The following is a 14176-nucleotide window of genomic DNA, read 5'->3' as shown; positions in this document are numbered from 1 at the left end:
GGTGGATTACCTTGTATTGCGAGTGGTATGGAGGAGTATGGTGGAAACTAATTACAAATGAAACAATTGCAATACGAACGCAACAACGACAATAAACGTGTCTAACTTGTCGTCGGTAGGTACATGAATCGAATGGCACTCTCTGATTAGTGCAAATGGCCGGTCGCTGTATAATAAATGATACTGTCTATGAAAGCTTGAATTATATTTTTTTTTTTTTGAGGTGATAAGATGTAAGATTCGTGGCTGAGTTACTAAAATTAGATGGCAAATAAAAACAAGAAGGACAAGTAAAAATAATTGTTGATCTTTATTTGACGCTTTCTATAGAATATTTAGTTGGCGTTGTAACAAAGAAGAATTAGTTTATTAGAGGTTATCTCGTTTTCTCGTTGATTAGTTATAAAATAAGAAGTTAGTTCACGTGGCCAATAATGAAATCTTTGGCTAGACTTATAATTTCCCAATGAAAATTATACAGATTATTTTATAAAATCTTTAATATAAAAATGAGTCGCTGAATGTGTTGCTAAGCGCAAAACTCGAGAACGGTTGGACCGATTTCGCTAATTCTTTTTTAAAAATATTCCTTGAAGTACGAGGATGGTTCTTACGGAGAAAAATTCTAAAAAAAAATTTTTAAAATTTTCTGAAAAAGTCTAAAAACAACACTTTTCTATACTCCCTCCTGTGATAATACTTAAAAGTCAATTTGAACTTTAATACCATACGATAAAGTTTGTGTTAGGCGATACGAAGTTCGCCGGGTCAGCTAGTATTTAATATAAGAAAAAAATTTAGTTTATGTCTCATACTTTTATTAATTAAAAATATAAATATTTTTAAACACTTAAAAATAACTTTCCTTATCAATATAATGTATTACCTACAGTTGCAAACTTAGTGAAATTGATGTCTATTGCATTAATAATATTGATTTCATTAAAATGGAGTCACCCTGTATTTACATTATTTACAATTTAAATAATGAATACAACAATGAACTTTATATATTTTAAATTTAAACATCCACATTTTTATCAACACGATTCATCACAATAATGATAATTATCAAATATTAAGAAATATATGGACATTACATACACATAATTTCATACAATATTCAATAGATCTATTGAATATTCTCTCTCTAGTCTGGTTTTTTGGAATGCATAAATATAAAAAATGTATCATAACATAAAATAAAACATCCATATTTGTCAATTAGAAAATTGTAATTCCTTTGGTCTGCGTCTTTTTATTAGATGTATCGTTTTACAATGGAAGCTGCTTCAGGTTGTCCCATGTCTTCTAATATAAGAGCCAAGGATTTTGATGTAATATCGTCAAAGTCCTGAAAATAATTTGCATTTAGAAAATGTTATTTGTATTGTTTTTGGTTGTACAATAAAGTATATTTGTATTGTATTGTATTGAATATACAACGAAATATTTAAACTCATGAAATAAAAATTAACTGCAAAAGTTAAATACGTTCAAGGAGTATTATTTTCTTATGCGAAAATTCCCACACGCGCACGCACACGCACATGCACACGCACACCCACACGCACACGCACACGCACACGCACAAGCACACACACCCACCCTGAGATGCAGCAGCAGCGCGTGCGCGGGGCGCGGCGCGGCGGCGAGGCGGCCGAGCAGCGCGCCGCAACGCCGCCGCGCCAGCTCGCGCCACGCGCCGCTGCGCTCCAGCGCCGCGCTCAGCTCGTCCACGTAGCCGGCCAGCTCCGCCAGCCCCGCGCCGCCCTCCGTCGCTTCCTGCATCTCCTGCGCGAGCGTCACACTTACGTTATCGAGCTGGCTATACTTATCGGCGCAGAAATTTACCTCGGACATTTTTTAGACTAGGTCGGCAAATGATCGTACTCTAGAAGCGTCGCAAACGCGTTGCCGACGCTAGCCCTGACCCTTCCCTGTGAGCTCTGGCCACCTTACTCACCACATGATCACAACACTGCTCGAAAGCAGCATTATTTAGCTGTAATCTTCTAAGGTCGAGGTACTTCCCCAGTCTTGCTACTCCAGATTTTGAGCAGGATGTTCTGCCCTATCTCAGTTAAATAATTAGCTATTTAAGTTTATAATCTATGTGATATGACTAAGGTTGTATGCAAAATTAATTTTGGTATTCGTGTTTGGACAAAAATAATCTTTTAATATTTTGAATAAATCAAATTCTTAATTTTTTCTTGAACGTGTATTGGGATGTAATTTAATTAAAAGTATATATCTACTAACTACGTCCAAAAAGTAGCATACATTGCTGCATTTTGGCTCGATGCAACTGTAATAATAATAAGTTTGTGGTAGCACTAGACTATAATATCACTTACATCATCGTCAGCGGACTCATAATCTTCTTCGGGTTCAGACTTTATGTCTTCAGGTTCAGATTTGACGTCTTCGAGCGGGTCCATGTACTGTTGTAATAGTTTCAATAACTCTGGCTTGTCGCGAGCTAATTTCCACGCCGGTTGATTGAATTCTTCGTGTTTTTTTGGATCCGCCTTTAATATTAATATTTATTTTTACTAGATAATTTATCATATATTGGGCTCTGAACTAAAACTTTTTAAACTTGTTACATTGTTCAGTATAATAGTTTCATTTCTGATACAGATATTTAAACAAATGTTAATATTCCTTAACATTAAGTCGAGTTCTTAATTAAAATTCGAATATTCATAAGATCAGAGATCTTTGCCAAATACCTTTATACAATATGTTATCTACGACTAATTGGATCAACAGCAAGATTACTACAATACGGGCTATATCTACATGAACTACTAGGTATATCCAACGTATAACTTACTTTTTTTTCTAAAAGAAGTTTTGCTATTTCGAGTGTATTTGCTCTCATTTCTCCTTCACAAACTATTTGGAGTGCTGTATATCCATTCCCGTCCAACATGTCAATCGTACTCTGAAATTTTTTAAACACAAATTACTGTTTCATATCTGTAACAAATTCAGTGATTTTAATAAATAAATACCCTTATTGTATTTTATAGCTTTATACTTTTATAACTTATGTGAGAAGAGGTTGATAACTAAGATTAATTTTATACGATTTTAAGAGGCAATCGTCGTAGGCGGCGAGGTGCAGCGACGTGCGGCCGGCCGCGTACATAGACTACGTGTGACAGTACGTACGGCGGCGGTGGCGCCCAGCAGCGCGGCGGCGACGGCGCGGCAGTCGTCGTAGGCGGCGAGGTGCAGCGGCGTGCGGCCGGCCGCGTACATAGACTACGTGTGACAGTACGTACGGCGGCGGTGGCGCCCAGCAGCGCGGCGGCGACGGCGCGGCAGTCGTCGTAGGCGGCGAGGTGCAGCGGCGTGCGGCCGGCCGCGTACATAGACTACGTGTGACAGTACGTACGGCGGCGGTGGCGCCCAGCAGCGCGGCGGCGACGGCGCGGCAGTCGTCGTAGGCGGCGAGGTGCAGCGGCGTGCGGCCGGCCGCGTACATAGACTACGTGTGACAGTACGTACGGCGGCGGTGGCGCCCAGCAGCGCGGCGGCGACGGCGCGGCAGTCGTCGTAGGCGGCGAGGTGCAGCGGCGTGCGGCCGGCCGCGTCGCGCGCCGCCAAGCTGGCGCCGTGCGCCAGCAGCTTCTCCGCGCTCTCTGCGCTGCCGTACACGGCCGCCACGTGCAGCGCCGTCTGCTTTTCTGCATCACACGTAACGCTTTATTGGGGTATAGCACATATCGTGCTCACAATTAGGAGCAGCCCGACTGGGACCTTACAGATCGTCGTTGATAAATAATACAGCCGGCGATGTGCGGCGTATAAAATAATACAGCGAAAATTGATTATCGACTGTTGTATGTATTGAAGGAAAAACGAGTGTTTTTGTAGTAGATTTACAAGTATACGTATTTGGTCATGCATCAAGTCACCCGATCTTAATATAATTTAAAATATTATTTTTAATCAATTTATTTTTTCTTACTTTTTATACATACGTCACTGGATTATGTCTCACACTACCACTGCTTTTAAATTGTGTTATGTTTCTGTGGTGAGGACGGGGGTAGAGTCACCGACGTGATTTTTTCTTTTATTCATCATTTCAGCCTATCACAGCCACTGCTAGACATAGGCCTCCACAAGTTCACGCCAAAAATGGTGTGAACTCATGTATGTTGCCCATAGTCACCACGCTAGGCAGGCGGGTTGGTGACCGCAGGGCTGGCTTTGTCGCACCGAAGACGCTGCTGCCCGTCTACGGCCTGTGTATTTCATTGCCAGTAGTTGGATGGTTATCCCGCCATCGGTTGGCTTTTTTTTTTTTTTAAGGTGGTAGTTGAACTGTGTTATCCCTTAGTCGCCTCTTACGACACCCACGGGAAGAGAGGCGGTGAGTTTTTCTTTTATTACAAGGATAGCAAACATAGGCACATGATAAAAATGGTAGCTGTGGTTGCCAACAACACCGGGAATATTGCCAGCGTGCTACCGACCCTATCCCCAGCCCTCCCCAGGAGCTCTGGAAGAGCTGGAGCTTGTAATACTTTAGTATTGTAGATATTCATAAGCTCCAGTATCCGCTTACCATTAAGCGGATTATAAGCTTGTTTGTTTTTAATTTATGTACTAGTTTGCTTATATCGGTTCAATAGTTAATTTATTTTTTGTTACCAAGCTGTTTAATTTTTATTTATTGGACCTCTATTCATTGCATATATAGTTTGGCAATACACGGAGATCTGTTGAGATAGATAAAATATTATTTAACAAATAGGTCCCAAGCATTAGTCGTAGGTGGCTATAGATCTAACTACGTGAGCGTACTTACAGGCACCCCACGGGGCTCCCACTTGGGGCCTCTTTACAATTCGTACTTATATGACATCAAAACCTGTTTCAAAAATGCAAATCACGTAATGTATGCGGACGATAAAAAACTATACTTAAAAATAAAAAACCTTGAAGATTGTAACTTGTTGCATTCAGACCTTAACTCCCTTTATACGTTCTATGCTCGAAACAAAATAAGTGACAAGGTAAAAAAATGTCAATGTATAACATTCACACGTAGAAGACATCCCATTTAGTTTTCTTATGAATGTGATGGTAATACGATAGCAAGAGTCAACATCGTTCGGGACCACGGTGTATATTTTGATGACAAAATGACATTTTCCAATCATAATCTTTTGATCACGCAGAAAGCATTTAGGAATTTGGGTTTTGTAATTCGGATTTGTCATTATTTTACTGACATTGAGGCCATCAAAACTGTATACTTCTCGTACGTTCGCAGTTCTCGAATATGCAAGTCCTATCTGGTCACCAATGTATAATATTTATAAGGACCGACTTGGGTCCAAAAATTTTTTTAAAACACATTCTTTATCGCAGTCAACAGTTCTCCAAATCTTATATTGAAGATTGCCACCGAAATAACCTATTATCCCTTGAGGAACGCCGCAATGTCTTAGATATGTGTTTTTTGTATGATATAGCTAATGGACACGTGGATTCCCCGGAGCTAGTAAGTACACTGTCATATTGTGAACCTACACGTCGTACACGTGATACGCCTCTGTTGTCTGTTCCTTGTAGTAGCAGAAATTACTCTGCCAATTCTGCACTGACTAGATTACCACGTATCTTTAATGAATCATTCAAAGATATAGATTTATTTGCATTCTCTAAAGCTAATTTTAAAAGAAACTAATCTTAAAACTAAAAACTAAAGGTAAATAAATGTGCACGACTTTCGCTAAATATTTTTGAATCTTTAGCTATCGAGATAATAAGCATTATTGCAAGCTAACGCCCCTTAGTAGTCATGTACCGATCCCAAGATATTGACATCGTAGGGCTAGGGCGTCAACTCTTAATCCACACAACACAGTGTGTGATGACAACATAATATGTCTGCCTAATACCTATTTAATTAACTAGTGAATATTATTAAAATTACTTTTTATTATATGATAAAAAACATTATTATATATTATACATATTGAAACATCGACAAACACGCTGTACTTTATCTATACATATAATAAAATGGTAGGAAAGTCAAAACTGTACATTGAATATTTTTTTAAAAGAATACTTGGGGTGTGATCTACAATCGATACCGAAGCCAAAAATATAGTTTTTAGAATTTTTGTCTGTTTGTCTGTATGTATGTCCGGGATAACCTCAAAAAGTACCGCATGGATTTACTTCAAATTTGGCACGAATGTTATTAAGAAGTCGGGTCAACATATAGGCTACATATTATCATGCTTATCACCTACCGGGAACGAGCAGTGAACCTTTATTTCCTCAACGCATTCTGTAACAACGTGTAATCTAACGAAGCATATTTGAATGTTGTTGTTATTATGTTAATAACCATACTATATAAGCTAGCTTCATATTATAAAAATCACGCAATATAAGTAACTAAGCCAATAAACATGATTAAATGAATATAAGTAAACAAGACAATTTTAAAGTAGCGCCGTCTATGAGATTTTTCTGTAGATATGAAATGTAAAGAAGAAACAGGTAAATGAATGTTATTTTAAAGGGTATAATCGTAGGTATTTTTGGCGCTGTATAGCGTTCACGCAGACGACGTCGCGGGCAGCAGCTAGTATATAATATTCGTATAAATTTATTGAATAATAAAAAAAATTGATTCATAGCTGTGACTATTGTAAGCGCGCCATCCCATTGGTCTGAATGCAACAATGTAACTATACTTATAAATATTATAAAGGAAACCTCTTATTGGCCTTATTTTTTGTAATTGTTTATAGTATGTATGAACTGAAACGCTGTTGGTTTTCTTAAGAAATAAATTTAAAAAAAAATTCAACACTGCCAGACACTGCCATAGACAATATGCAGATAATCTATATTTATAAAATTTATATTTTGCTGTTTTTTTTAATATTCTGTTTTTTCTTACCATTGTTAAATGCGTTGATATCACAATTGTGCACATGGTAGTTCTTGATAGCATCCAATAGAGGTCCGATGCAAGACTCATATACGACAGCGTAGTGAATGGCATTGTTACCCTCACTGTCTTCTTCCATTGGATGGCAACCTGGGAGGGATTACAATATATTTTAAATTTCAATGAAACTCATAATACATTGCTTTAACACCATCACTCACAGTTTCACCATCTGCTTGGGGTAGATTCCTATGGATTTCAGACAAATATTGTCTTCTGTGTGATTTTGTATAGTTCGCGTCATGTAAAAAGAACGCTGAAAGAAACTGGAGGGGGTGCGTTTGCGCATGGGTATACTCGCGCACAAGTACTACTGTTTTATTTTTTAATTAGGCTTTCACTCGCGGCTTCGTATAATAGTTATTGGTAGGTACATTAAAAAATACTAGAAATACAAGTGCGAATAATTCGGACTAAATAAGTATAATAATTATCACTTTACAAAATTACAATTTTTTTTTAAACAAAAGCAATAACAAATTTTTTAGTTATTGAAATGTCGTATTCAAAAATAATAATTATCTGTACTCTCGATATTCGTATCTTAATAGTTTTTATGTGTTTAAAATGATAAATTGATAATTGTTTTTTAGTGAAATAAATAGTAAATGGAGAATTTTGTAATTTAAAACTTTTGTGCGCGATAATAATTTGAGTCGACGTCGAACTGTCAACCGCTGTCAACCAATAGCACACCGGCAAGCATGCGACAGTGATAAACACTCCCGTCCCCCTACCCCGTACCACCAAATAGACCGATAAATCGCTTCTGCGCAGCTTCAAGGCCAGCGTTCTTTTTACATGACGCGAACTATACTTGCATCCTTTGTTTTTTAAAGAAAGCACATAAGCCGTTGGTTCTGGCTGTTATAAAAAATACACAATAGCGATCGTTTCTTATGATAGGGAAGCCAGTCCGCAATGAAGCAGCACAATGGAGGCTTTCGCCCTACATTGATACATTTATAGCTCACTTACAGTTCAATGAAGTAGTAAATAATAATTAAACTAGGATTAGTAGACACCAGCCGGCCTAGCATGCATACAACGAGATATCTCTTGACGAGAGAGAGAGATAATGTCTACATCGAGTATTTTCTCGATTACCCTAACATGCGCACTACGAGAGACAAAATTCTCTTCCGAAGACTTCGCCTTGTCGAGTAGAGAAACATTATCAACCATAATCACAACTGAATATCATTCTTATTTCTTATGTCGTAAAGTTGAATTTACAAGGTTATTGACCAATCGTGCCAAACCGGGATGAGCCAACATTTGTATAATTTCAAAACCAGTGACACATGTTTTATTTAACAATGTTCTCGGCCTTTTGGCTAAGATAAAAAGTGTATATCTAATTTAAAAAATCTAATATGGAAAATAAAACGGCGTAAGTAAATGAATTTAATTATATATGTAAAACAATATGCTCGTGTTGTGCTTTATATCTTGTCGCACATTAGATAATTGTAATTCTATCACGCAGTTTTTTTTTTTTTTAATTTTTAAAATTTTTTGAATTTTTGAATTTTTTTTTTTTGATTATTGATTTTACTTTTATTCTATTTAATTTTATTTTTACTTATTGATTTTTTTAATATAATTTTGTTTTGTTTTTTATTCTGAATGTTGTCTTGTCTTGTTGTACTAACCCAATATGGACTTATACTTTGGTCTGAAATAAAGTATTATTATTATTATTATTTAGAATAAGAAGCAACAGGGCGCAAATACGTTTTTTGTGTCATTATATGTCACACTTCACTCGACTTTTCGCATTTCCCGCTCTTCGTATACCGAAATTATATAATTATAATAGGGAAACGCCATGGTATACAAAAAATAGGCACCCGGTTTTATTTATTTTTTATTTATCGTCTTTCTCGTCGATAATATTGAAAACGAGAAGTTTCTCTTCCTAAAACGACAAAATTACGATGTCATGTTAGCTTCCGTAGAGATAAATATCACAGATCACTAAAATTTAATGATTATCTCTTCTATTGACGTAACGAGAAGAGTATCGCGTGCACGCATGTTAGCTACTGTAGACATAGAGAGATAATACGAGAAAAGGGGTAGACATAATTGTGTTTGCTCGCAAACGAAAAAAAAACCGACTTCAATTACATCGACAAGTAATACAACGTAGATCGACGAAAAAATAGTCAAGTAACTACGCGTTATCAAAGATTACTCAAAAAGTAGTTATCAGATCTCGACAAAATTTTTATGTGACTACATGATAAACATCAGCTTTCGATTAAATTAAAAATTATCAAAATCGGTACATCCAGTAGAAAGTTATGCGGTATAATACAACGTAGGTCGACGAAAAAAGCGTCAAGTAAAAACGCATTATTAGATATAACTCGAAAAGTAGTTGTTAGATCTCAAATAAATTTAAATGGGACCAATTGGCACACACCACCTTTCGATTAAAACAAAATTTGTCGAAATCGGTCTACCCGGTGAAAAGTTCTGATGTAACATACATAAAAAAAAAAAAAAAAAATACAGTCGAATTGAGAACCTCCTCCTTTTTTGGAAGTCGGTTAAAAATTTTGTCGTGGCGCGCATGCTAGGCCTGCAGAGATCATATATAGTTGTAATTTTAATAGCTTTAATATGAAAGAAAGACATGTAGCAAATGGTATGGTACACATTATTTAACCTTAAAAAAGCAATAAAAACAACTTACCCTTTGACACGAGAAATGAAACAAGTCTTGGCAAGTTGTAAACGATAGCGAGGTGTAAAACTGTTTGCATCTCATCGTTTTTCAAATTCAAAAGTTTAAACATTTTAACACTGTGGATCAGCTTCACTATATACTCCAGACTGGGCTGGTTACTACACAACGTCATATGTAAAAATCTGGAAAAGTCAGAGTCAAAAAGTGTACATGGAATTCAGTATTACAACGGTGGAAAAACTTTTTCTAATACAAGGTATCTTTATACTAAGTTATCTGTAAAATAAATACTTATTTATAAATATTAAACTATTAGGACTAATACTACGTACGTGTCACCATTGCTTAATCTCATTTCGAAGAGTCGTTCCAGTTTATCTCTGACGAGTTGCTTCCTGTAACCTTTTTTGTTTCGTAACATCTCGCACAATTCGCTGACGAGCTAAAATATAGCCGACCCATTTACATAATTTGCACAATATGAAATTCACTAACTGCTGATTATTACTACTTTAGTGTAAGTTTTGGTCAAATTTCCCATTTTACCCCTTCAAGGGACCTGGTACCATATACGGAACAGCCACTTTTATTGTTCAAAGCTAAAAAAATATTAGCAGCAAAAATAGGTTATTTTATCAACGTCTTTATGTTACTCTCTTGCTTGTTACTGTACAAAGGAGTCGGGGAATAGAAGCATAAGCCCATGCAACATAAATATTCCAATTATAAATTAAGGAAAAGTTTATGTACATCTTAACCATACATCTTCTACAAGAATAGAGTTAGACAATCATAGTTTTCTGACGACATTAAAAAAAGAAGCTTAACACAGTCCTATCTCCATGTTTTGTCAGATGTGACGGCTGCGGTGAAAAAAAGATAAAGATCTAAATATTCCGGTTTCAAAAGAAAAACTTTTGAATCTTGTGAAAAATGTCAAGAACACACTATGTCACTATGTATGTCTATGTATGTGTATGTGTTTGTGTTTGTATGTATTTACCATTTATTTAAAAAAAAAATTGATATAGTTAAAGCTCAGTGTACCACATACGGTACAGACTACTACTAATGACTAAAGAAGTCATCATATATATTTTTTCCACCAACTAAAAAAAAAAAGAAAATTAAGCCTAGTAAGGTTATACCAGTATATTATTAGTTTACTTAACTACCTAACTAACTACCTGAGATATTTTAGCACAATTACTTACTACTATATAATAAAAGGTACTTTAAAATTACGAGTATTAATTTCATTGTTTTTGTGTAATACCAAGCAGGATATACAAACCTTTTTTAATTGGGAGTAAGAGACAGGGTTTTGGTCACTGTATTGTTTATTTAGATTTTTATTTATTTACTTATAAGATGGAGCTTAAACATGGTACATGTGTTTGATCTCAAAAAATAATAATAATAATAAGACCAATTAAAATCAACAAGTACTAAAATGAGAACATCGTGAACGCAGGTTAGTTGAAAAAGTAGTAAATTATTAAGGATAACCCAAAAACTACTCGTCAGATCTAGCTCAAATTTAAATGGGACCACACGACAAGCACCAGCTTTTGCACGTGAAAAAGAATCATAGAAGAAAGAAGTAGAGGAAGGTTCGATTTTTTTTAAGTCGGTTAAAAAGGCATATTTCTTGGGTACCTTCCTTGCTATGTTGAAATGCGTACCTTCCTTTTAAGCTGATTTCTTTGATTTTAAACTATTTAATTTTATGTTGCGATTTTATATGTGGTTATGGAGGTGTAAATAGATATTCTTGGAAAATTGTATCATGTGCTTATCTTGTGCGACGGTCAAAAGTTATGTTTAGTACATAATATTTCGATATTTAGCCCATAAATTAGTTCCTTAAAACATTTTTTTGAAGGCGTTGATATGGGCTAATAAGTTGCTTATTATCATAGATACTTTAAAGTAAATAATTTAATTCATTCAATTTGGAAAAATAAAATAAAACAATGGTTAACTTGAGAGCTTATTAATTAAACAAAATAAAATTTCCACAATAAACAATGATTAATGATAACATTCATGGTAAAATTTAACAAAATGATATAAAGAAATAATAATTGTGTTTGTTGTTAAACAACCGCTAACTTCAATTTATATTGACAAGCAATAAAATGAAAACATCATCAACGTAAATAAAATACGCTAAGGACAAGTATACGTTAAGGATAACTCATTTAACTACGCGTCATATATTGCTCAAATTTAAATTTTATCATGTGACAAGAACCAGCTTTCGGTAACACGCATAAAAATACAATCGAAATGATAATGTCCTCTTTTAATAAATGGTTATATATATAAACAAACAAAACAAAACTTTTTTTAAAGGTTATATGTATATAAAAATACGAACTGCTGTTAGTATAACTCATACTGTGCATATTATTTAAATGGATACAGTATATTTTCATAAGACATCTGGAGAACAATGATCACCATGATAACTGCTAGGTTTAATTTTTATTAGAAAAAAGTAAGTAAATTAAAGACGTGCGAAAAAAAATCTGACGTAAATAAAAAAATAAAATAAAAAAAACATAGTCCAATTTGTTTGTTAACGATGTTGATCTTAATTTAATATTCATTTTTATTAAACAGTTTTATTACTTTTGTAAATGGAATTCGATATTTAATGACTTCGCTTCTAAACGGTGCACATATTTATTTAAAATATACTTTAGACTCTTTGCTACTATTACAGGAAACAATATTAAAAGTAAAATAATAATTTTTTAAAAGCGATAAAAAATCTTAAGCACCTTTTATCGAAATATCTTCTACAAATTTGTTACACGTGTAATTTAATGGAGTGAGTGTATCATTGTGTTGATTCATTTTTTACTTACTTTTTTCACGAGCACGCCGTCCTCGGACTTGTATACCGCGGAATATTCGCCCGTTGGTTTCTTTTTTATTCCTTTTTCTTCTTTTATGGTGATTGTGTCGAAATTATTAAGTTTCTGCAATTATTTTCATTGTATTTGTAATTATTGTATTACATTAAGTTATGACACACAAAAAAAAAATAATTAATAAAGCAATAAATATGAGCAGTCTAAAAACAACGTGTGAAAAAAATCAAGCGAACTTTGCCCTGCCTTAAAATAGTTAAGTAGTCACATTAATATTTATTTAATTTTTTTCCATTATGTTTTTTTTCAAATCACGATAAACAAAATACGTAATAAACAAACTCACCGTCACTTTTGCCGAATCTGCGACCATCATTGCGTCCTTAAGAAAATTCATCTCACTCGGCTGAAAATAGAAAACCTTGCATATCACATAATAATATATAATTACATATTTATTTCAATAAAAACTGAACAATAATAATAATAGAATCGAATAATGTTAAAATTTAAGCATATATAATTTGCAATTTTAACTATAATCTCTCAGGTACTAAATGATTTTATTAGTTTCAATAAAAAAGTATAAAAATATAAATACCCTGTCATTCCCATCGAACTGTGCGAAATATTCTGGAAAATAAACAATTGATATTATGTTATCTGAAGGTCACATAAAACATAAGATATTTATTTATTTACACTTTCGCACACTAATACAAGGTTTTAACAGCATAACTAATGAAATATAAAAATAAAATTTGCATCAGATGCAACAGGCGGCCTTATCGCTATTACAGCGATCTCTTCCAGGCAACCTTTGGGCAGAGGACTAAATAAGAAGTGTGGGATGGGGCGCAAAAATGTTATGTAACATACATATGAACATGTTATAGTCACAAACGTACATGTAAACCAAATACATTTACTTACATATACATAATACTTACATATACATATATTCAGATATATACACATACATACACATACATATACATACACATACACATACATACACAAATACACGTATATCAATAATAGTAAAAAAAATAATAATTAGAAACAAAGTCATTTATTACTCAAACATAACTGTTCACGATATATTACACGATAACTGATCACGAACAAAAAAAATCGACTTCAGTTACATCGAAAAGTAATAGAACAATAGGTAGACGGAAAAATAGTTAAGTAAATACGAATTATTAAGTGGGTGATAGACGTGCGAGTAAGTTCGCGTACTTGTGTCTCGACGACCTTTTTCGCTCGTGTGTCGTCACCCTAAGTAGGCGTACTTTAAAACCGAGTAAGTTCGTTGGCGATCTGACAAGTTTGAAATTTTGCTCGTAACCCGCCTGTGGCAGCACTGCGAGCCGCGAGCACCTACCCCACCCGACTGCAAAATAATGATAGTTGTAATAAAAAAATACTAATCGATAGATTTTCAATGGCTCAATTCAACTACGTTGTCCTTTTAAATTGCTCATCTTAAATTATTTAATTAAAAATCAAAAAAGTCGTTGAAAAATATTTGCTTCAGCCTGTAATATCCCACTACTGGGCATAGGCCTCTTTCCCCATGTAGGAAAAGGATCA

The 14176-nt window shown here is 34.6% G+C and overlaps 1 protein-coding gene across 1 annotated transcript in view; it reads right to left on the bottom strand.

The window, feature by feature from the left end:
• Positions 1–801: 801 nt before the first annotated feature.
• LOC123655138 (nuclear factor NF-kappa-B p110 subunit) overlaps positions 802–14176 on the bottom strand; it is a 32620-nt gene continuing 19245 nt past the window's right edge. Inside the window, exons 13-23 of the mRNA XM_045590974.1 lie at positions 13182–13213; positions 12927–12986; positions 12575–12688; positions 10031–10140; positions 9705–9880; positions 6950–7090; positions 3523–3701; positions 2843–2953; positions 2361–2534; positions 1609–1785; positions 802–1354 (exon numbers count right to left, since the gene is read on the bottom strand). Coding sequence (XP_045446930.1) covers positions 1262–1354; positions 1609–1785; positions 2361–2534; positions 2843–2953; positions 3523–3701; positions 6950–7090; positions 9705–9880; positions 10031–10140; positions 12575–12688; positions 12927–12986; positions 13182–13213 — 1367 coding nt within the window. The 3' untranslated portion in view covers positions 802–1261. The remainder of the gene's footprint in view (positions 1355–1608; positions 1786–2360; positions 2535–2842; positions 2954–3522; positions 3702–6949; positions 7091–9704; positions 9881–10030; positions 10141–12574; positions 12689–12926; positions 12987–13181; positions 13214–14176) is intronic.

Source organism: Melitaea cinxia, chromosome 7 (genome assembly GCF_905220565.1).
Source record: "Melitaea cinxia chromosome 7, ilMelCinx1.1, whole genome shotgun sequence".
Taxonomy (NCBI): Eukaryota; Metazoa; Arthropoda; class Insecta; order Lepidoptera; family Nymphalidae; genus Melitaea; species Melitaea cinxia.
Note: the sequence above shows the minus strand (reverse complement) of the source record. Positions and strands in the feature narration are given on the sequence as shown.